Here is a 23,698-nt window from a genome sequence, read left to right as displayed (position 1 = left end):
TTGAGGCAGTAGTCATTCAAGCTATTCATTTATTATTCGAATGTAATTAAAAAATTCTAATTTCAATAGTCTTATCGAAGACACATTGTTCGCCCGCAGAAGAAACAGCGCTTCAAATTTTTTTTAAATCTATTACGCAGTACATATACAACAATAGAAACGAATTAGTTTATGTTGTCGTTACAAAAAGGACGGAGTATTTCTGGAAGACGAACAATCGTACGATTCATAATATTAATTATCGAATGCATATATTTCTAATATTGCGTGTTTCTCGTATCTCACGCATCTCCATTACGCGATATTAAGAAAAAAAAAGATGCAGCTCGGAACGACTGCATTGAACTAAGTACATCGAAACTTCGAGCTCTTTTTTCTCATCGAGGATGCATCGATGAATGCAATTGATCGTAATTAACCGTAATGCGTAACTAATTAAGTTAAATTAGTTACATGCTGCACAAATTCTGCGCAAAGTATTAAAGGATCGGATCGTTTTCGTAGAAAACACTTTGTAAAGCCTCAAGGCTTATTTGGAGCGCTTCTCGGCCTTTTCGGTGTGGCGTATCGAATAAAAAGGAATCCAAAGATAATCAGCAGTCCAACAACTGCCATGCATATTCCTAATCTCATTTCAGGCCACGGTACAGCATCGTTGAGAGCAAGTTCTCGCAGAGCGAGATCGCCGTCGGGCGGTTCGCAAGGAGCTTGGACTATGATGTCCTGCCGGAGGACTTGTTTTCCTTTACAATTGGTCAACTTGTTCAACAGCTCGTTTGCATGAATCCGAGGCAGCAGAGCTGAGAGCGTCCACTTCAATGGACTCAATTGACGATACCAAACTGGCATATTTTCCAAGTGAAGCATTACTCCACTGCCCAAAGTCATCTCGCCGATAACAATGCCAGCGAAGAATGCTGCTAGCATACTCCATTTACAAATGTATGCGAAGAAAACACATATCAAGTGTTGTATCATCATGTAGAGCAATCCGAAAGCCAGGTAGTCCCACAGTGACGTCAAATTCTCGTCGACCACAAGATGAAGACCCGACATCGCAAAAGCTGGTGCCAAGTACATCACGTAAACGATGCACCAGGAAGGAACACTGCAGATGAGCTGGAGATGAAAATAGTACAAAAAGTTTATCAATTGATCGAACGTTTGTGGACGAGAGAAGAAAGCTCAATATCTCAAAATATTTTAGAGTTTTTTTTTAGGAGAATCTTTCAAAAATTTGACAGAATTTCCAGTGCGAATAGACAGCGTTTATCGAGTTTACTTCTGCTTGTTTTTTTTTCATAATATTTTAAAACGAAAATATACGAAGATTATTGACAGAAAAACTTACCTCTAGAATAATGTGGATAAATCTTCCATAAAGATCGTCCCTTATGTCTCTCTCAACGTTGGGTCTCGACTCCGTAACTTCGCAAATAGCAAGGAGACTAAGAGGCCAGAAGAAAATACCCAAACTGGCATAATGGAAGCCTATTCTATCTCTTAGATACAAATCACCATCACTTGCAACGTCCCAAAATATAGCACCGAGTATTATACTCAAAGACGCCGAAATAACTATTTTTTGAAGTAATCGCGTCAAAGCCCACGGCTGACTGTAGATCAGAGTTTTTAGTAGAATGGCGTATATCTGTACGAAAATATTCGCGCGAGATATCGACGGCGGAAGAATGCCCGGTGGGCCGGGATCGCTTAGAGCTGGCAATCTCGATCTGGCCAGTTCTGCAAGATGGTCGATTCTCTGGGAAGACTCGAGCATCGCTTCGGCAGATAAGTCGTCCAGCGTAACCAAATCGACTGAAAATAAAAAATGTTCAATCATCGTAATGATAAAATCAGACACAATCGTACGTTATTTGAATCGTTTTCGGGTTAACTAACAAATTTCGGATTTTTATTATTCTTTGAAAATATTAAAATCCGATCTAGTAAAAGTACTATTGCTCAACAAAATTAAACTGCTTTCAGCAATGTTTTCCAATGATTTTCGGAAAGAAGCCAAAAAGTAATGCAACTCGAGAGCCACTTACGGTAATAATCGGATGGGTTTTTGAAAGGCGGACACGGAAACTCCGCGAGCGCGAAATAACGAAGCATATCGCGTCTCAGTCCAGAATACATGATTCTTCCACCAGATGTGAGCGCTACTCTCGAGACCATCGTAAGGATTTCGTAAGTAGGTGGATGCAGGGTCAAAACGACGAGTCTCTGTGCCCTGGTCGCCCATTGTCTAAGATATTCTACTAGGAAAAAAGCGTCGAATATATCGAGCCCGTGGGTCGGTCGGTCCAACGTGAGTATTTGTGAATCTTGAAGCAAGCGACAGGCAAGCGACAGTCTCCGGGCTTCCGAGGTTGTGAGTGAATTGACCAGACAATGTTTCGTTGCTTCGAGGCCGAGCTCCTGAAGTATCGCCTCAGTCTCCATGGGCGAAGCTCTCGAGCTTCCCCTCAGGCACATGTAAAAGTTTAATACTTGTTGAGCCGTCAATCCCGGACTGAGACCGCTGTCGGCAGGTAGGTAAGCGACGCGTGACCTTGAATTTAAACAAATCGTTTAATTAAGCTTCCTGGAGCTTGGGGTAAAATGATTTTTTCAATCTCTATTTCTTGATTTAATTTAAGGGTTTGTCAAGGAAAATGAACTTTTCAAATGAAGTACTTTGAAATTCAGGAAAACGAGAAAATCGATTCGCTATGATAAAATTAGATTTTTCAGCATATTCGACGGTGGGCTGTTCGCACATGGTACTGCACGATAAAAATGGTTTCTACCTAAGTGTGCTGGCAGAAACGGGACGACCGTTGAGCAAAATATCGCCCCTCTTGAAGCGCCTACGTCCAGCGATAGTTTCGATGATGGCGGTGCCTTCTCTCTCGGTGGTCGACATTACAGCGAGAACGTCGTTAGCACCGGCTTCGAGCGTGACACCCCGTAACAATGGCAAACCGTTTGAGCCCGAGGCTTCAATGCCTCGTAATTGAATGTGAGGATTCTGTAAGGAGGGTATCCTTCTCATTTGCAAGGCCGAATAACTTTCGGGTCCGAGGATTCCTTGTCCTTGTCCTAGGGCGGAATGGTGACCGTAACCGGGGTCGATGGGTGCGATGCTGTGTCTCCGATTGGCTCTGCCACCGCTCTGCAGTAGATTGGCCTCGCTGGAACTCCGCAATCGAGGATTTTCCCGGACTGTAAGTTGCGAGTGTGCGACCTGATGGTCCTCGCGACTCGGCGTCGTGGCGTGGATCTGCCGAAAATCCGGGTCGCTCCTGGCTGATCGCATCGCCGAATTTCCACCGCCGACGTGTGATATTCTCCTGCCCTCCTCGCTGGAATCGTAACCGCTGGAGCCATCCCTCGCTCTCGATGGTGGCAACACTCTCGGCAATCCGAATTTCAAGTAAGTGTACGAATTACTCGCGAGTGGGCTCTTCGGTCCGTATCGAGGGTGTCTCAGTATGCTCTGAACCGTCGAGTCTCGAAGCTGAAAATTGCCATAAGGTAATGGCGATTTTTCAGCGGAGCCCAATGCCGAATCCGTGAAATCGGAGTTCAAATTCTGCCTGAAAACCAAACGAAAGGCATCGTACAAATTTTCTTTCTTCCCCAATATCTTTCTCTATGGTTTTTTTATATTTACCTGTAAATCGACCATGCGTGGAGATCCTCACTGGCAGGCGGCTCGAATCCCCGAGTATCCAGAGCCCCGGGCACGGAATATCTTCTCTCCAATTCCCAAGCCTCCGATCCCATTTCGAAGGATTAACTGCAACAAGTCAATCGGTCGTGTGGCGTATCAATAAATGACCTCATTTCCTGTTCGATCATGAGCGCTTGCGAGTTGCAATGATCGTTCAACGACAAAGTTTCTCGGTTCAAGATCGTCGACAGTCGCTCGAACGAGGCTCGAAATATTCGCGGAATCTCGGTGAGTTTGGGATCGAGATTCGAGGTGTATTGGAAAAGAGGAAATTATTCAACAGGCTCCGAGGATCGTCGAGTGACGACAACGCCGGTGACGACTGGGGATGAGACAATTTCCAGAGAGAATCATCGATTCGATCATTTCCATTAAGGATGAGAAGTCTCTAAAGCGAAGAGGGAAGAGACGAGGAACGACCTTCCGCAGTTTTCTCGTGACACGAGAGTGCACGCGGAGCCTGTAAATTTGTGGAATGCGGTCGTTCTTGAAGATCGACGAGAATGACGCGTCCGAGGGAGAGAGAGAGAGAGAGAGAGAGAGAGAGAGAGAGAGAGAGAGAGAGAGAGAGAGAGAGAGAGAGAGAGAGAGAGAGAGAGAGAGGAAGGGAAGTGAGTCGAGGGGAAGGAGAGGATGACACCTTCGCGGAGGAATTAGAAGATGGAAAATGGGAAAAAGCACGTTTCCACGAGCATCTCTGGCGCTCGGTGATCGCGGTGGCCGTGAAAGTCTCGTATGTGATTATCCTCTGCAAGCAGACACTCTCATCGGGTCTGTGGCATTCCAGAAACGTGAGTGCGTCGACGGTTTCGCACGGCGCGCCTACTTCTGCCCGCACGTACGGAAGAGACACGACAAAACCATTTCTGCATCAACGAACAAGTTGTTACGAGCCCAACAAAAGCTCCCACGATTTCTGATCCCTTTATTTCTCTCTCCCCTAATTTTTTTTCATTTCTTTTTCGTTTCCACCATTTCGGCGCTATTTTGAGGCCAATCATCGCTCGTGTTCAACGCCGATGATAAATCAACGGCAGAAACGACTCGCCAGAAGTGTACCGCTACAAAATACTCGTTTCCACGTTATGCAGACGAACGTACATACACGTCCTGAAAGGATGACTTATACACGTACTCCCCCCACAAAAAGCCGTGTATCCAACCATATAACTGTCTCCTCCTCACACACGGAATATTTATCCGCGTGCATGAATTATCCGAGATAAACTCGAGGCTATTCGATGACAAAAGAAAAAGGAGAGAATGCGACACGATTGCGAACGCGAATTAGCGGAGAATTACGTGGCGCGCGGCTATCTGCGACGACGCTGAAGTTTACAACGTTGCAGTCCGACGGAATGAGCGAAAAAAATATTCCTTTTCGCCCATTTTTCATTCCACGAAGCGTCGAGGCAGCTTGAAAAACTACGAATTGCAAATTCGACAGGGAACGAAATTGGATAATTGCTGGGATTGTTGGAGGGATTCTTAAATCATTCCGTTGCAAACTTCAGCGTCATTATATCTACGTAGATTTTACATTCGCGAGCTCACGCTCATAAGCTCGAGACTTCGAAACTGTGCTGCATTCTGGTACCGCCGATATTTTACGATCCAAAGCCACCGACGTTTCTCCTTGCGCCTCAACACGATCGATCTTCCCAAAAATTTTTTTACTACGGTCCGAACTTCCTGAAATCGTTTTCATGTCGTTCCGCCACGAGGAAAACTGATGAAAGCAGTTTTTAAGAATAAATTTTAAAAGCGCACCTGGTTATTTAAATATTTTAGTGAAATTTGGAGAATTTACATTTTCCTTTTGGTTATTTTCATAAAATGTGAGAAGTTATTATTCTTCGTTTGATTAATTTTATAAAATTTGAATAACGAACATTTTTCAGACCCTCGCTGCAGTCAAATGTGGCGAAGAATTTGAAAACTGGATAAAAAAGTGGATTTTAAAAAGTCTGAAGGTCACGAGCCGACTCGTTTTGACCTGGAATCCTCGGTACACGTACACGCGTTGATTTTAGTGTGTATACACACGATTTGCCTCGCAGCATCCCACTTAACGGTAAGCCCAGCACCGACCTAAAAATCCATAAACGCCACCTGTTCATTGGCGTTTTGCCGTTTCATTTTAATGGATCTATGCTCGTGAGAAGGAGAGAAAGAATGAGAGAGAATGAGAAGCGTCAGGAGACAGTTACCTTCGTGTTTTACAAGCTGTTGACTATTTGCTGTGTATTTGACTCAAATATATAATTGACACAGCATGTGTTCGTCGTAGTCTTCTCTGAATCAACGAGACTCGAGGCCACACAGGCTGAAAATAAAGTTCAGTTTTAATCACCGTTTCTCAATCGAAACGTTTGTTCATCGCTAAACTTTTTTTCCACACGTTTCATCAAATTTTATCTTGTCTCCACAATTGGCAAGATGTAACAAATGTTTTTGCTTGAAGTAGACTAAAAAATCGAGTCTCCGTCACGAGCATTTTTTTCTCGAATCTTCTATCGATTTATTCAAATTTCTGTAAGTCTTTTCCCACGGAAAACTTAATTTTCGGCCACTGCTTATTTTTTTGTTCTCAGATACTTTTGTCCGCGCTTCTTTTTTGACAAATGCGAATTTCGAAGCGATCGTTAACGATGAAATTTGAAAATTGAGGCCGATGGGTGCCGACTCCGTGATCTTTGCTTAAAAGATTCGTCGTAGTCCGTCCACGAGTTTCTTTTCACTGTAAAGTAGCCAAACTTTTTTATCCAACAAATTCGCAGATACTAATTTAATCGAATAAACTCAACCCTACTTCCAGCTCTTCCAGCCAAAAAATGCAAAATTTCAAGAAATAAACGCTCCCGACATCATCAACATCGATATCTGGAGAATGAAAAGAAAAAAAAAGAAAAAAAAACATTTTATCGCCTCTAAGTAATGGCATCGAAAGTGCATGTGGCACCTCAGCTCCATTATCGATAAGATTTCAATCCTGTTTCTCGTTCCAGACCGTAAAGACATTTTAAAAGCGAATTATAATTAATTTGCGACGAGAATATTGGAAAGTATGTCTTGGCGATTTGACAAGTAAAATAGTGAATCAACGTCCCGTGCGTTGCGGAATAATGATTTATCATTCGCTCGAGCAGAGACAAGCTGCGAAATTATGTCTGCTCGGTATACATAAGCTCGAGCACACTTCCTATCGACTTCTCGTTACTCCACAGCCTGTAATAAGTGAAATAAAGAAAGAGAAAATGGTATTGCTACATCCGACGAAATGTACTGGGCGCCTATCTGCTCGTGGTAAACGTAATGGCATGCGGGCAACGTCGGCATTGCATATTCATTAAATTTTACAGTTTCGAGCTTGTTGTGCACTGGACACTGCGCAGTTACGGGAATCGGCTGGAAAATACCATTTTCTTTCATACCAAACGGCAATCGAGCCCGAATTGGGTTATCCGCTGATCCAGGAGGGACGGAAGTACTTCGAGCAAAATTTCTATTCGAGGTACCGACGACTCGGTTGAAATTTTTGCTCGCTTTACCGCCAAAAATCAGGGGAGCCCTTGCAACGAACTTTTCACGCGATGAAAACTTTTTAAATTTTGTATTTTTTCGAGGATGTGAAAAAACGAATTTTAGTTCTGCTCCGCTTAGGAATTTGAAAATTTAGCAATTTCTTGATGATTCGAAATGGGAAAAGTTTCATTGAAAAGAAAAAGGAATAAATTCGAGCCCGAAAAACGACTGCGGAGCTCTGTAAGTAAACGCTGAAAAGTTCCGTTCGAGAAAAAAAAGAAAATTGAATTTGTCAGCGTCCTCGAATATTCCAGTGCTTGACGAAAACGAGTGACCTCGTCGACCGGTAGCAATGTTGAAAAACCAGAAGCAGACCGACAACGCTCTATTTTTCTGGCGATTCTCTCGTCCGAGACGAAAGTAGTTCTGTCCGGACGAATCAGCCTCGTTTTTCCGACACCGCGGACGAAAAGTTCAGCGGTGTCGAAAAGTACGAAGAACAAATGAGTTTTTCACTCCCCATAGCTTTGCACCTTCCCACGATACCGGCTCGTTAGATACGCGAGATAAAAGAGAGAAACGCCCGGGGAAATTTATTCACTACCCCGAAGCTCGAGAGACGGAAAGAAACGTAGTAAAAGGAGGAGAAGAAGAAACTCCGTAGTAGCGGCGAGCCATGGGAATTCCACAAACCGTTACAATTTGCCTCCGTCTTTCTACGGCTCCTTCTTCTTCTTCTTCTTTTGCCTTACAACTTCAATGCCCCACAATATACAGATATTTAAATATACACGGAAATGTGTATATAAAGCCTGCCAAGGTATCACGAAACGAGAGAGAGCGAGAGAGAGGCACAGAATATGAGTGAGTATACACAGGAATCCCATACGTTCACGTGAGTCATTAAGGTGCAGTGAAGTAATCATCGTGAGGCTTCTCCATGCGTCACTGGATCACTGTAATTTTCATATGTGCCGCGTTACGTGTAGCGGTATAGAGGAGCTCCTTTTTTTTTAGGCTGCGTATCACGTCACATCCTTCGAGTAGTTGCAAATACGGTATAGAAGTGGGTTGACCTGGCTGCAGCTCAATTCGTCAATGTAGAATTTTATTTTCCGATTTTCATTTCAAATTGGAAATGAAAGATTCGGAGGTTTTGAGTTTCAGCTCAGCCCCTTAAAATTGCTGGGGCTTTTCCTGCGGAAAATTCGAGGCTCTCGCGGCGACGGCCTTGTTTTCCAATTGCGAAATTTGTAATTCGGTTTTTCATATAATATCGAATCGATGTTTTTCATGACGACTCGTTGAATCTGAGAATCGGGCAAATATTTGAAGGCTTTTTTCACATTGTTGGGAATTTCGTTGAACAACGATCGCAGTTTGAATCGTGAAATCCGATCCGGAACGTCCGAGTCCGACGAATTTAACGAAAAGACATTTGTTATTCACACGATTTTTATTTCACGAAGTCATTCGTGTAGATCGAAAGACCACGAATTGGAAATTCGGTAGGAAATTGGGGAATTACTGGAATCGCCGGAGGGATTTTCCCATCGTTTCGCTGGACTCGACTCTTCGCGTACCGAGAAAAATTCATTCGACGAATATCCAAGAAATCGTGAGATATCGCGTTACGCGTAGCACAAATATTTGTCGTGGAATATTATTTTCACTTCTGTTGCAACAGGTGTTCCAACGTTTTACGTACAACCTTAATAATCGCGACGGTGTAGCTAAAAAAGCGACGTTAACGCGTGATATTATCACTGTGGATTGTATTGTGACGAACGAGGCTAATGTTATTCCTGAAGAGTCGACTCGCGGTTCGCGTACGTCGTCCCCGAAGACGAATTTGTTTTCACTTTGCGCGGAGAAAAGGGAGAAGGAGCCTCGCCGTTTTTTTTGTTGAGCGAGTATCGGGAGACAAGTTCATCGCGGGGAGAGAATCGGAGAAAGTATAATTGGAAAACCTTTTGCGGCGCGGAGCACTTTTTCCTGCTAAAATCTTGTTCTCTCTCCGCCGTGCACGGAGACCGAACGAAAGTTCATCGGCTGCTTTACCTCCAATTAGTCGCGGTCGTTTGTCAATGCGTATTACGCTCGTACAGGTTTTCCGCCGCACCGACACAACGAATTGTGGAATGTTGCTCCTAATGGCAGCCCCACCCGATCGCGGCCGATACGCGAGCAAACTCAATCGCCTACCGACCAATTATTTCCCCGATATATTCGACCAAATCTGCACCGAGAAACGAGTTTTTTCTCAACTCTTTCAGCACCGCGATCGCACAACGTTCTCTGCGCGGATCTCTCGCGCATTTTAATCTTCGACGTTCGGACTAATTTACTTTGTCCCCTTTTCACCAAATCTCGTTTCCAGAAATGAAGAAATTTCTCCTATTTTTCACCATTTCTTTGAAAGTATATTTAGATACAAGAAGAAAGCTTCTTTGTACTGACTTTGCACGGACTGCGCCCGCCCCACATTCTTTTGCATTGACAATTTTTTTCAATAAAACACTCAGAAATAGAAATTCGCAATTTTTTAACTTCTCATCAAACCATTTTGGCTGCAACCTTTTTCTTCGAGCTTTGGAGCCTCGTGCACCGCTCATTTTTCTCGTTTTCAACTTCAAGTTCGTAGTTTAATTCTCAAGTGTAGCCAAGTAATTTTTTATTTGTTTTTTGAAGTCACTATTTTATGGTTTTTTTCATTAATTTTGAGTTTTTTTTTTTTTTATTATTGTCAGAATTATTATTGATTATTTTAATTCACTTTGTTCTTATTGAATTTTAAAATCGAACAAGATGTTTCGAAAAAATTGTCATCGCGTTTTGGCAAGGAAAACGAAAAATCAGAATTTTGCGAAATCTCGAATCTTGATTCCTGATTTGATAAAAGATTTTTTGTGATCGGTTCAGTGGTTTTCTATTGAAAAGCAGTTTTTTCGTCATTTTTTTCATCGTTTGTAAGCGAGGTGCCTGAGGAATATTTTAATTGCAATTTCAATTCCACGCACTTCGATCACTTCTTTTGAGAAGCAATAAAAAAAATTGAATTCTCTCGAAATTTCTCTCTTTTTCACATTGTTTTTTCAATTTTTATTATTTCAAATTTTTTTCTCTCCTCGAAATCGCCTTCTCGAAAATTTTCAACGAATTCCCATCCTTTTACTGGTCCGGAGGAGTACAAAAAACAGCGAAAACGAAAAGAGAAATTCCACAATTTTGTAAGTAACGAATACTCGAATTTCAACAAAATTCCGTTCCCAGTGGAACAATATTTTAATAACGTTACAACGCGGTCCCGCACGTTGAGAATTAAACGGTAATATTTAGCGTGAAATTCACTGTAAAGTTAACCGGATGTGTTTGACTCCGAGGACAAAAGTATTTATTCGTGTAACGCACTGTAAAATTTACGCTACGTACACTAAAATTTACAAAAAGTTTCGTAAATCTTACGGTGCATCGCGGTAAAATGTACTTGCCCCAACGTAGGTATCGATCACTCGCTTCCGAATTCCGTAGCACACACACCGAATCGGTGATTCACAAACTTCAACAAACTGCTAAACATTCGTACGGAAATTTTCACAGTGCAGCAAAGTAAAATTCACCGTGACTCGCAAGTAATATTTCGAAATATCGAAACAATCTCCAAAAATATGGCACCTTTAACCTTTGTCTTTTAAACATATTCCCATAAAAGTTTCTCCTTTGAACAATCGATGTTATTTAAGGAAGTTGAGGCTGTACAGTCATTTTTTTTACCCAAAAGTGATGACCTGTACCTTTCAAAAGTTAGGCCAGTTTACAGTTTGGCAATGTTGCATACACTTTAAAGAAAAGTTGGGGAAAAAAAGACGAAAAACTGGTGAAAGCTCAGTCGAAAACACGAACAGTGACGATCCTAGCCTCAAAAAACTGCACGGAAAACAGATTATTATTAATATAATCTCAGCAAATCTCCTAATAAATCTGAAACAATTGACATTATTCGGCAAGCCTTGCTCATGTTGCCCAAAAAATTTCATATTTTTAGCATCATTTTTAACGGAGATATCACCGAATGTGTCTTGACTTCCATAAGATTACATGTTATTTGGCCCAAATTGTTATTGATTATTCTCAGCAACGACGCTCCTAAACTGTCTGAAAATTTAACTGATTTGTTTTTACACTTCACTTTATAAGATGCAATCGGATTAAAAGCGGTGACATCATTTTCATTCTAATGCCTCAACTTCCTTAATGTATAAAAAAATTCAATATTTCCCCATAATAATTCGTCAATTGCAGCTCGTCCCCGCACACCGCGTTTCTGGACAGCAATTTTTCAAATTTAATTTTCTCCGTGCGTGCATTTTCGGGTGCTGGGATCAAAGCGCACGGCGTTTAAAACGTCGACAAAAGTCCGTTGGTGGCTTCTCTATGAAAATCCGTATTTCTGATAAACTGAAAAAACAATATTTCAAACGATCAATCCTCGCTGTTTCGCGTTCCATGGCTAGGCTCCCACGCACCGATTTCATCATCGCGCATACGCGAGTGCAGTTGTAGCAGGCAGCATATTGGAACGGCCGAGGCTACCGGAGACAAAGAGACGGAGCGAGAGAGCGGGAAGAATGGAAGAAAGACTGGAAACACGCGAATTCTCGGGGACGAGACGGTGTGCCGGTAAGTAAACCGGTGCCCTCGATTCCCGGGGAATCACACGTTTGTATTACACACGTATTAACGTTGTTTCTTGGAAATCGTGGAAAGCATGCATCAAAAAATATTTCCGCGTGAATTTCTCGGCGAAGACAAGCAGCGACGGCGTCGCGACTTCCGGTTAATCCGGCGAGTTGTGACACACGAGGCTCGTGTCTTCGTCAAACTCTCGTCGCGATCTCTCCTACGCGGATTTTCATTCTTTCACCTTTCCCTGACGACACTTCCTCTGTACTTCGAGACTAGTTGCGCCGGGGGACTCATTTGCATTGACAATATTTGGACATTCGAAACTGCGAGGTCAAGTCACCGGGGGAAACTCCTCGTCGTCTCTTCCCGCCACGGAAAAGCCTTCGATTATATTCAAACTTTTCGGATCATGCGACCTCGTGTACTTTCGTTTTGTAACTCACACTTCCGGTCTGCTTCGATCCTCATAAATCACGCGGTGGGAAAATCGACTCAAGCTCCGGGAGACCGCAAAACTGATTCTCATCGCGAGCTCAAAATTCTCTCGTTTTTTCAAGTTTCTTTGAAAATTCCAGGAGAATTGGGGTCCGATGAAAAACACTCGATTTTAAGCTAATGCTTTTTCGATAAAAACTGACAGTTCAGAAAAAAATACATCTTCCAATATAAAAGTCAATTTCATCTGGAATTGAAAAAAAATGATTCGCAGTCTATCGAGAATTCGAAATAAAAGGGATGCGAAAATTATTTCGCTTCCGAATGGAAACTATTGTCGATGCAAAAAATTCAAGCTAAATTGAAAAAAGTAGGAATTATTGGAACTCCGGCGTAGCTCAGTTCCAAATTTACAAAATTTTCGATTTTTTACACCGATTTATCCTGATCTGGAGACCTGGCATAAAAAATGTAATTTTCACAATTTTCGGTTTTTTTTTTGCGAACCCCGCCGGGAATTGAATTTTTTACGAAAAAGTCCAAACCGTAAAATAAGGTTCAACAATTGTCTCAACGCGCGGCTGCACCGGTTCTGTCGACCAATAAATATTATATTTTCAATAAAAGCTCTCCGAGGCTTTCTCCGAGATCGAAAAAACTGCTGGCCTCATCAGCCGCCATTGTATGATATAACGAAGCGATCTCAGTGTCGCTGTTCTCACGTCGATGCTGAATTCTAAGCGCATTACGCCGGGTACGTGTTTGATTGATGGCTCATTTGAATTGCAATTGCAGGCGGAGCGTGATGTGTTTGAAAAATAAGCTAAATGCAAATTGGACGGGACCTCATGGGCGGGGACCGTCGCTCCTTATTCGCGCGTTGAAATCTCAACGCCCTTTCACACCTTTTATATTTGCGAGAGCGACAGACTCAGCGCAAGAGGATCGAACAATGACGCACGAATTAATATAAACGCGTGGCTGCGAACACGATCGAAAGTTAAGTTAAAATTTGTTAATCGCTTGCTTGAATCTTCGCTTGCGAATTTCCGGTGTAAAAATCGTCGGAGCAACGACTTCAGCAAGTCACGGGCTGCAAAGCTGCAGTTATATTCTCGTATGTTTCCAGATTCAAATTAGGTTCGTCCAGATTTGATGGAATTTTTTAAAATAAACTTTCACCGAACGATCGGAAATCAGTATTGAGCCTGACTGCGTTCCGAACAAATTGAATCGTTAATGTAATGTTAATAACAGTTTCACCAACTTTTCAAATAAACTTCAACGGACCGAGAAACACCGAACGTTCAATTCCGGCTGTTCCGTGCCCGAGCGTGTGCGTGCGCGTATTTGAATACATTATTTTCAAGGCACTTTATCACGCGTGACTTCATCATCCAGCACGCCTTGGTACTTTCCTCAGCGCCGCGAGAGAACAGGCAAATAACTCTTGCAAGGGAAATTCTTGGATTCTTCGGGTTCGCGTATGCATCCAGACGGGGTTTTGCTTGGCTCTAGTACAGCGGTCCGTAATCGATTTTTCCGGGGACTGTACCGAGATCGTTTACACGACGAACGCTGCTTTATTCTTCTCGCGCGAGTGAAAGAATTTTTACGACAACAGATGCCGAGGAGAGTTCCGGCTTGTCATTTTTTTATTCCGAGATTCCCAGCGGGTAGCGAAAAAAATGTCTTCGTTATCAACACACCACACGATTACCAGGATGAGCATTTTCGGACGAAAATTTTGACGCACACGCGGTAGAATAGCGAGTGAGCAAAAGGCGTATTCGTACTAAAAACAGTCAGCTTATAAACCCACATTTTTATCAGACTTCCGTCTCACTCTCGCTTCCAAAACCATATATTTCCTCGCAAATGTTCTTGCAATATAGACTCGATGATAACTATAAATGGTATCTCACGAGTAGCGAAAGAACAACAAGATAAAAACTGAATGTATATGAGGCTTTCGATTTCAGCGGTGTTGAACGCGCTCGTAATATAAACTCGAACGGTTCCTTTACACGAAACACAGGACTCGGTTGACTCGGCTTGATGCACACGTGCGCCGGAGAGCACCACCACGGCGCTCATACGTGCCAATATGCTTGTATATAATACACAAACACTCACATTTCTACACCTGTATATACGTAGACAATGCGCACGTACGTGTCTAAACTACGCGATGATTAGCGCGCGTATACTCCCTTCGCCGAGTTCGGCGACTCTTATTGCGTTATTTTCTCACTATTCCCCCTACGCTTGTCCGTACGTCGCGTATACTGTGTCCGTAAACACACACGCGTTCGCGCGCACGCACTGCAAATAATATGAAAAAAGGTCTAGCGTCTGATGTGCAACACCACGCTGTTTGAATTATAATAAAACGTACACGTTTTGTCTACAATAGGATGTGTTTATACGCCTGTATTCACGGAGGTACGTTATTCATATGCACATACGCTTTAGTACCGGTAAAGCCACGGCCGGTGGAGCAGGCAAAGTGTGTAGGCGAAGAGACTACAAATATTCTTGTATGTATACAGTAAATCTCTGTGTACTTGTACGTATTGTTAGGAATACACAGACGGAGAAGTATAAGCGAGAAAATTCATGGACGAATCTTCGGGATAATGACTCACCGCGAACAGACGAGGAGTATTTCTTGTTTTTTTTTTTATTATTCTTTTTCAACTCCTGAACTCTCCGTTCCAAGGTTGTTTCCTCAGCGGCGGTGCTTCCCCGTATTCCCCATAATCCTTCGCGTGAGTTAACCAGTTCCGTGTGTGGGCGATAGGGCCGGAGAAGTAAAAAAACAAACGACAGACTCGATCGAATTTTTGAGCGGAAACAATGGGACGACAACACTGAGTCACTTGGAATTTTCACTGCAGTTTTTGTTATTGTGATTGTTTCGTTTTCCACGCTTCTTCGAGTCCAGTGGATAATGTGAAAAATACATGAATTTGAAGGATCGTTTCGCGAACGAAATAATAAAGCAAAGGATCGGTATGCAACGCGTTCGGTCAGAGTCCACGAAAGAACAGAGACTTGACCGCAGCGCGTGTGTGCGAGGACTCTCGCGCTCACAACCGAGGCAAAAGTTCCTCTGCCTCGGTTCTGTCGGAACTTCCGAGCTGTTGGTCCGCACACACGACGCCAGAATTCTCGCGCTCACTCTCGTACTATTCCTTCTTTCTCTTCAGCCACAATTCTTCCACCTTCTTCTCTTCTATTCCCTCCACATTACTTTACTCTCGCCACTCACCTTGCCTGTGCAACTCCCTCCCCTGCTCTTCTCCCACTCCAATCGTAGCTTTTTTCAGGGGATAAGAGTCGAAGACATTCACCTCTTGCAGGGCGCTGTTGTTTTTTTACCTCTTTCTTCTTCTCTCTCTTGCCTCTGCATCGCTCGCGATCCACACCGAGTATCGGCCGCAGGTATACGCGACTGGAGCGTCACTCTTGCGTCCCCGCTGGACTCTGCACGAGCTCGCCTCATCTCGTACGTGTTCCTGTTCCGTGCGCTTGTGCCTATCGCGTCTCTCTCTCTCTCTCCATCCTTTCGTGCCTTTGCGCTCCAGTCGCGTTGCTGGAACAGAGCACTCGCTCGCTCATCAAAAACTTCCTAACCACAATACTGTTTACGTGAAGTTCTCTTCACTCTTCGGTGGAGAATTTTCATCAGCATGGCCCACCGTGACTTTAGGCGTATTCCTGAGTATGTTGGAGTTTGAAAAATTCGTTACAATCATACGGAGGCTCAGTGTCGTCGATCGTGTACGTTTTTTCATGGTTCTTTTTTATTCCACTGCCAATAAAGCCTACAATTGATATTTCTAAAAAATCCATGATTTTTCTTCGACAACATTTTATTGACACCGCATTGATAGTGAATATTTTGAAATTCAATTTTCTTTATTACTGCATGTTTTTTAAAACATCGTTTCTCCCATATTTTTTTTCCTCGTCGGGCTGACATTTGTGAATGCAAAAAAAGTGTGTTTTGTCTTCGAATCACTCGATCTGCTAATGCGTCTTCTCAAACCGGTAATGTTGCGGCAAGATTTAATGAATTCGTGTGTTTACTTTCAGGATACTCATTTGATGAGATGCTTTTGGAAATTATTCTCCAGACGAATAAACGTTATTGCAAGATAAAGGAAAATTGACAATATTCGAGCGCACGTACGGAGAATCGTTCGCGTGAAATATTTTCAACGATACATCGAGGATAAAAGATGACGCTACCGGAATGCGTTCTTGACATAGCGAGTGTGTCACATTCGACTGCTGTCGTGATCGGAGGAAATTGTTTCTCCAAGACTGAACCTACGGCTGTACTGCGCGATGTTTCTGCTCGCGTTCACGGTGGCGAAGTACTCGCTGTGCTCGGATCTAAGGGCTCGGGAAAAAGAGCGTTACTCGACGTCATTGGTGACTAATTTCTACACTCGTTGAATTTTGAAATCCGATATAAATTACATTTGGATTCGAAGACCGGTAGTAAGCGATCCAACTCGATATACCGCTGAGGAAAAAAGGTGTTGAATTCGGAAAAAAAATGTTGACAAATTTACAGACTTTTTTTAGTATTGGTAGTATTGGACTTTATTCGTAGAATATCCAATTCGCTGTGAAAAGTACGAAAATATGAAAAAAGTCCTTAAAGTGTTTCCTTTTTGAGTGGAAATTCAAGATTTTTCGTAGTTCTAGAGTTAAAAATTTGGCATGATCATAAATCATGAGTTTTTTCCAACTCGAGCAATGAAAAAAGTAAAAAAAGCAATGGAAAGAGTAAAAGTGGTGAGAAAATCAGCTCGTTTATTAAACACTGTTCTATTCTCCTTTCTGTTGCACGAAGCTGGAAGAGCTGTGGGCAAAACGCGAGGCCGTGTGACGCTGGGCGGGAGTCTTCTAACGCCGGAACTATTCCGAAGACACGGCGGTTACGTGGCTCACAGATGCCACCTGATACCGAGTTTGACAGTACGTCAAACTCTCTCGTACGCAACGTGGTTGGCCAATTTACCGAACTGCGATGCACGGGTCCGTCAAACACTGGCCGATTTAGCCCTTTCACAGGTTGCAAATCGCGCTGTAAACGATCTCACGAGACCGGAGTATCGACGGCTGATGCTCGGTGTTCAGTTAGCCAAGGATCCAACGCTCTTGTTATTGGACGAACCAACTTGGGACACCGATCCACTCAACACTTATCTCATAGTCTCGATGCTCTGGTCTTACGCCACCAGGCGGGGCTCGATCGTCGTCCTCACTATGGAAACACCCAGATCCGACGTCTTACCCTTTGTCAGTCGCGTTACCCTTCTTTGCCTCGGCGCTGTCGTTTATTCGGGACCGACCAGGAGCATGCTCGACTACTTCACTTACATCGGATTCCCTTGTCCTGAGCTTGAAAATCCATTAATGTATTACCGTGAGTCATTCTCTTGTGAAATTCCGTTGACTAGAAAAGTTGGCTGATTTACAGTCAAGGATTCTTCATCGAAATCAAAGATCATTATCCAAACTTGTGTGTAGTTTGACAGAATTTTCATATTTTCTTTGCTCGAATGAATTTTAATAATTTAGTCGATTTTCAAATCGAATTACGAATTTCAGGTTTTTTTTGGAACAAAGAAAACTAGGGGGGTTTGATTTCGTCTAGAAAGTTAAAGCAATTTCAACGAAATAATAAACAGTAAAAAATTCAAACTCCTCTTTTGAGTATTTTATTGAAGGGAAGCTGAGGGTTGTTTCAGAACATTTTTTGCTAAAAAATTGCATCGATTGATGAAACGGTGGTATTATTTGCAGTGTGTTTATCAACGGTCGATCGTCGCTCCAGAGAACGATTTCTCGAGTCGAATCAACAAATATCAGTGCTTGTTGAAAAATTCAAAATAGAAGGTGGCCTCTACATGGAAGAAGCGCCGCAGTCGGCTCCAAGCGTGAAAGAAACGCCTCTCGGTTTCCTTCACAAGGGCTTAGGTCGTGGAATCAAGCCAGGATGCTTTTCGACCTTGTTAGCTCTGTACCTGTGAGTCATTCATGAATCCGACATTCCTTCGAATTTGCTCGATACAACTGTGTCTCTTGAGCTGTGCAACTTGATTTTTTTCACAGACGAAGCATGGCGGCAACTTTTTCGTTCAACAAATCGGGGCTCGGACACTTCACCACTCGCGTACTTCTGCTACCATTTTGTATTGCACTCCTGAGCATTTTGTACTCGAATTCGAGTCCCGTACAATCAAGATTATTTTTCCAAACGGAAGGACTCGCCTTCAATTGTCTTACTCTCTTCTATCTCGCTGGGATAGCAACGACTGCTCTTCTCTGTAAGTTTTTTGTGATTTGCAACTGTTGCACTTTCTTGTACTATTTAGAAATATCGCGAAAAAATTTTCTTTTTCAATATTACAGTCCCGGGTTTTCGAGCGCGGTACTATCAAGAGAAGAGGGAAGGTCTTTACGGCGGTGCGATGTTTTTGACCGCATACACATTGCTGAGCCTACCGTTGAGTTTTATCTCAACGATAATAACAATAGGAATATTGGAACCAATATTGGACCTGGATCTGCCATCATGGGCATACGCGACGGGTACGCTGTGGGCGAGTTACGTAGCAGCGGAACAAGTGACGATTGGCTTTTTCATGATAATCGCGAGACCTTTGACCGGCGTAATAACAGTTCTTTATCTCGTCCTCGTATCGCTTCTGATCGGCTCAGGGGGAGTGAGGAGTTTCAGAAATTTGCCTGATTGGTTGGCAGCCGTCTCATCCGCATTGCCAACAAGGTACGCTTCGTTGGCACTGAATGCATTGGCAATGGGAGAAGGAAAGTTTCCCGATTTGCGATACAACGAGAGCGTCGCTTGCCCCGGGATTCCTGAATTGTGTCGATACCCGAGTGGCGAATCTTATCTTAATAAGAGATTCACACGCGACGGTGGAAATACAATGGACGTATTGGACGCCGATCTCAATCTGCTTGTTTCACTGGCCTTCGCCCTGGGACTCGTTATTCTCAATAGCGTACTTTATTTATTGCCTTTGCCCGCTAGAATAAAAGCAAAGTTTCGTGAATAATTTATGATTTCATAATAAATTGAACAAACAGCTAAGTAACGAAGCTAAAATGTATTTCTTCCTCTCAGAACAACCTCAAGCTTGATCCACAATCATCATAAATGCTCTTTCGAACACAATCCTCGAGTATAATACTAAATGATATTCAACTGCATAAACCTATGCACTAACGAGTAATCCAGATATAGTGTACATGTATAGTTAATAAAAAAAAAAAAAAAAAAAAAAAAAATAGAAAATGAATTATCAACTTCACAGTGGTGATATTTACAGGCGTTGTTCTCGTCTCTCAGGTCATATCGGAAGGTTTTTCCTTGTCTAAAGCATAAGGAAGTTAGGTCAAGGATCCAAGTCACGTACGTGGTTATGTACATGGAAATAAAAAAACGATCCTCGGTAAAATTCAACTCTCATCGTCAATTGAGACTTGACCCATCACCTTAAGGTCATCGGAAACGGAAAATTCGCAACCGGTCGAGCTTACTATTTCGCTTATATCGACGTTCGGTGCAATTTCAATAAGTTTCAAACCTTCGCCTTTTTCAACCTCGAACACTGCCAAATCTGTGATTATCAGATCGACGCATTGTTGACCTAAAAAGAGATTCGTTTCGTTAAACCTCCAAGTTTGGATCAATACATTTTTCGTTTTATTCTGATTTTTGGAGATTTACCTGTCACCGGTAATGTACAACTTGGCAAAATTTTTGGACTTCCGTCACGCGCTTTGTGCTCCATTGTGACAACGACCCTCGTCTCTGCTGCTGATACAAGGTCCATTGCTCCTCCCATTCCTTTGACCATTGTACCCGGTATCATCCAATTCGCCAGATCACCATTTTGGGAAACTTGCATACCTCCGAGAATCGTCAAGTCGATGTGACCGCTTGAAATTAAATAATGATGAACCTTAGTTGATTTTTTTTTCAGTGTAATTCGTACTTCGATATTGTAAGAGAATTCATTCCACGTATGGTTCCATACCTTAATCGATCATTTCTCAATAATCCAAAAGAAAATGAAATTACACAAAGACTTGCATCAAATCAGACGGAATTGTCTTCTCTCAGTTTTTTCATCGTGAGCAATTATTTGAATATGGAAATCCAAATTTGTTTTTGTTCAATTTCGTTTAAAACTCACCCACGAATCATTGCAAAACTATCTTCGCTGCCGAAGTACGATGCCCCTGGTAGAACGGTCACCGATTCCTTGCCAGCATTGATCAGATCAGCATCTACTTGATCTTCGGAGGGATATGGTCCAAGACCCAATATTCCGTTCTCGGACTGTAGTGTCACTTTTATACTTTTCGGTATGAAATTGCTAGTCATCATGGGCATGCCAATTCCAAGATTCACTAATATATAAAGAATCATGTTATTCGTTCACACAAATTCTAGAGTTTATTCAATTTTATTCAGGAATGAAATTCGTTGAAAGTTCGTGTTCACGATGAGAACCGAGTTAACTTACCATACATTCCATTTTTGAACTCAAGAGCTGCTCGTTTGATGATTCTATCTCTCGCCTTACTGGCAGGTGTCGATTTTTTTGTTTTTATCATTTTATTCGTAGTTACTCGCTGCAACGTACGAAAATAATTCGTTCATTCAAATAGTGTGGGAAATTTTGAGTATGGAGATAAAAACGAAAGAATATGCAGACCTCGATTCTCTTCTCGTATGTCTGGCCCTGAATAATGCGATCAACATAAATCCCTGGCACGTGAATTTGATCAGGATCCAGTTGACCTATCTCCACAATTTCTTCTACTTCGACGATCGTTATTTTCGCTGCTTTACACATTACCGGATTGAAATTTCTTGCTGTTTTTCTAAATATCAAATTTCCCGCTTTGTCAGCTTTCCACGCTTTGATCATAGCGTAATCGCCTGTTATCGCAGTCTCCATCACGTAATCTCGGCCGTTAAACTGTTGCACGCTTCTCGGATCACCTGATATGTCAGCGTTGCCTGCATCGTCGTACTTCACAACAACATTGCCCTCTTGTATAATAGTACCGAATCCTGTTGGCGTATAAAATGCTGGGATTCCTGCACCTCCCGCTCTCAGTCTTTCTGCCAAGGTGCCCTGTCATCGATTAAAATTGTTCAACAAATTTTTATCGACTAAAATTCATAGTCGGTCAAAAATTTCATAACGCAACTTAAACAGGCACCCAATAGATCAGGTGAGCTGGTATGATTCATGAGCAAATTTTGCCTCAAGTTCCCAGACATCTTCACTCAATTCACTAACATCTACATAAAATTCAAGAATGTTATATTATACCTGCGGAGTTAATTCGACTTCTAGCTGTCCACTGAGATACTGCTGTTCAAAGTTAGCATTTTCTCCGACATAAGAAGAAATCATTCTCTTAATTCTGTGCTCTTGTAACAACAAACCAAGACCGGCATCCTCTATTCCAGCATTATTTGAAACGACAATGAGATCTTTAGATCCCTTTTTTAAAATTGCTTTGATTAGGTTTTCGGGTATGCCACAGAGGCCAAAACCTCCAACCAAAAGTTTAGCACCATCAGGAATGTCTGAGACTATCGTTGACATAGATGTGAATACTTTCCCATCTCCTTTAGGGGCAGGAACTTTGGGGGTATCTCCATCGGTATGTGTCGGTTCAGCTTTTATGGAAAAATTGAGGGTGGACACCTGAAATGTAATTTGTCAATAATATTTATGAAAACACGAAACAAATACCAATTGTTCAACTACAATATGAAAAAACCGATGTAGAATTATGATTTTTCGATTTCATTTAAATTCTATTTTATTGTGGTCCATTCATTGCTACATTTTTGAATTTTGATAGTGTGAAGATCGTGAAAATAATAAATTAATCTAATTTTTTATATATTTCAGATTTTGCAATGCTACACAGAAAAAAAGAATTGTTTTGAAAATAAGAAATAAACAAAGACGTATTTTTCCAAAAATTAATGAACGTCGATTGATCCAGCAGATAATTTTTTTTAGGTTATATCAAGCAAGGACCGGACTCACTCTTGTGATGTTGATTTGTTCGAAATTTCGGCATCTGGTACCAACTCGGAAAATAAGTCCACTAAATTTTCTGAGAGTAAAAGCCATATTTATATTTATTTACAAAAATCTTTCAATTATTATAATAATAAGTGGATTGTATATCAAAAATCCGTGAGAGTTTGACATTTAGTCATGCTTTCTCGCATTACAGGAGACCGACTGAAGACCAGTTACCAGTTGGGTCGCTTATAATACAGAAAATGGAATCAAATAAAAACTGTTACGTGGATAGTATATACCGTATATACATGCAGATACGACGTATATATGTAAATAAGTTTTAACATTTGAAGATAAAGGAATGGTACGATTAAATATGTTTTGTAAGTTTTAGAGGGGAAATCGGCTCCGACGGAGACCATCAGATGTAATAAAACTTGTTCAGTCAAAAAAGTTTTAGAAAATGTGTGTATATAGGAGGGCATCCACGCAAACCAGTCGCTATGTACCTCACTTCGATTTTTTATTTTACTGATCTTTTTTTTCATTTTTTTCAACTCCCGACTGCCCGCAGGGCAAAAAGACGGGAGTTATGCATTTTTTATTCATGGCATAGGGCTTATCAATCGATATTTTTGACATTTTTACTTCGAAATTTTGGAAAAATTTATTATCTTTTGTGCTTACGCTTTACGACCCGTTAAACAATCAAAAGTAAATCTAATGGACGAGGGGTCAAAATTTTCATTTTCAAATGTTCTTTCAAAATTATTGAATGAACAATTCAATTGTGTTTTTTTAATTCCGAGCACAAAATCGTCGATTATTACCGCGATTATCTTTTTCGTTATTCTCTGAATTTTCCATAAAAAGCGGTAAACTTATTACAGAAAAAAATGATTAGCCATTTTTTTCATGAAAAAATATGGAGAAAATGGAAAAAAATATTGTAGAAAAAACGATTTTATGGTTAGGCTCGAAAGTATAAATTGAATAAATCATTAAATGTTTTTCAAAATTCTGTCAAAAAGAACAATCGAATAGAAAATTTTGATCCTTCACGGATTGAATATGCTCAAAATTGAAGAAATTATAGATGAATAAAAAAAAACAAATTTTTCGAAAAATTTTACTCGCCGAATTCCTGGAGAAATTTTATCACAGTGCACATATGCATGCATATGAAAAACACGAGTTCCGAGGTCTTCGAGTTTATCTG

The 23,698-nt window shown here is 41.7% G+C and overlaps 3 protein-coding genes across 13 annotated transcripts; 1 reads left to right on the top strand and 2 right to left on the bottom strand.

The window, feature by feature from the left end:
* Positions 1-11: 11 nt before the first annotated feature.
* On the bottom strand, positions 12-15,729 carry LOC122407499 (ABC transporter G family member 4). Of its 8 annotated transcripts, none has more exons than XM_043413788.1 (8): positions 15,016-15,604; positions 5,932-6,047; positions 5,614-5,833; positions 3,662-3,787; positions 2,796-3,584; positions 2,052-2,557; positions 1,352-1,818; positions 12-1,119 (listed from the first exon to the last, which is right to left on the bottom strand). In XM_043413788.1, exons 4-8 carry the CDS (start codon positions 3,772-3,774, stop codon positions 523-525), a joined length of 2,472 nt encoding a protein of 823 aa, XP_043269723.1. In that variant the 5' UTR covers positions 3,775-3,787; positions 5,614-5,833; positions 5,932-6,047; positions 15,016-15,604; the 3' UTR covers positions 12-522. The 8 variants fall into 8 exon arrangements, with proteins under 8 accessions (XP_043269723.1, XP_043269714.1, XP_043269705.1 ...); XM_043413779.1 differs by having other exon boundaries at positions 5,614-5,812; XM_043413770.1 differs by lacking the exon at positions 5,614-5,833 and having other exon boundaries at positions 15,016-15,603.
* On the top strand, positions 14,772-19,702 carry LOC122407549 (ATP-binding cassette sub-family G member 5). Of its 3 annotated transcripts, none has more exons than XM_043413869.1 (6): positions 14,772-14,907; positions 16,469-16,810; positions 17,238-17,813; positions 18,194-18,416; positions 18,503-18,717; positions 18,803-19,702. In XM_043413869.1, the coding sequence occupies exons 2-6, from the start codon at positions 16,615-16,617 to the stop codon at positions 19,468-19,470; spliced, it is 1,878 nt and encodes a 625-aa protein (XP_043269804.1). In that variant the 5' UTR covers positions 14,772-14,907; positions 16,469-16,614; the 3' UTR covers positions 19,471-19,702. The 3 variants fall into 3 exon arrangements, with proteins under 3 accessions (XP_043269804.1, XP_043269795.1, XP_043269788.1); XM_043413860.1 differs by lacking the exon at positions 14,772-14,907 and adding an exon at positions 15,783-16,094; XM_043413853.1 differs by lacking the exon at positions 14,772-14,907 and adding an exon at positions 15,783-16,153.
* On the bottom strand, positions 19,310-23,427 carry SCOT (Succinyl-CoA:3-ketoacid CoA transferase). Of its 2 annotated transcripts, XR_006260239.1 has the most exons (8): positions 22,498-23,427; positions 21,766-22,146; positions 21,139-21,564; positions 20,947-21,055; positions 20,614-20,830; positions 20,145-20,356; positions 19,742-20,064; positions 19,310-19,441 (listed from the first exon to the last, which is right to left on the bottom strand). XR_006260239.1 is itself a non-coding variant. In XM_043413935.1 (7 exons), exons 1-7 carry the CDS (start codon positions 22,582-22,584, stop codon positions 19,874-19,876), a joined length of 1,623 nt encoding a protein of 540 aa, XP_043269870.1. In that variant the 5' UTR covers positions 22,585-23,426; the 3' UTR covers positions 19,503-19,873. The 2 variants fall into 2 exon arrangements, 1 of the variants encoding a protein (XP_043269870.1); XM_043413935.1 differs by lacking the exon at positions 19,310-19,441 and having other exon boundaries at positions 19,503-20,064; positions 22,498-23,426.
* Positions 23,428-23,698: the final 271 nt, after the last annotated feature.

The sequence above is a fragment of the Venturia canescens genome, chromosome 1 (genome assembly GCF_019457755.1).
Source record: "Venturia canescens isolate UGA chromosome 1, ASM1945775v1, whole genome shotgun sequence".
NCBI lineage: Eukaryota > Metazoa > Arthropoda > Insecta > Hymenoptera > Ichneumonidae > Venturia > Venturia canescens.
Note: the sequence above shows the minus strand (reverse complement) of the source record. Positions and strands in the feature narration are given on the sequence as shown.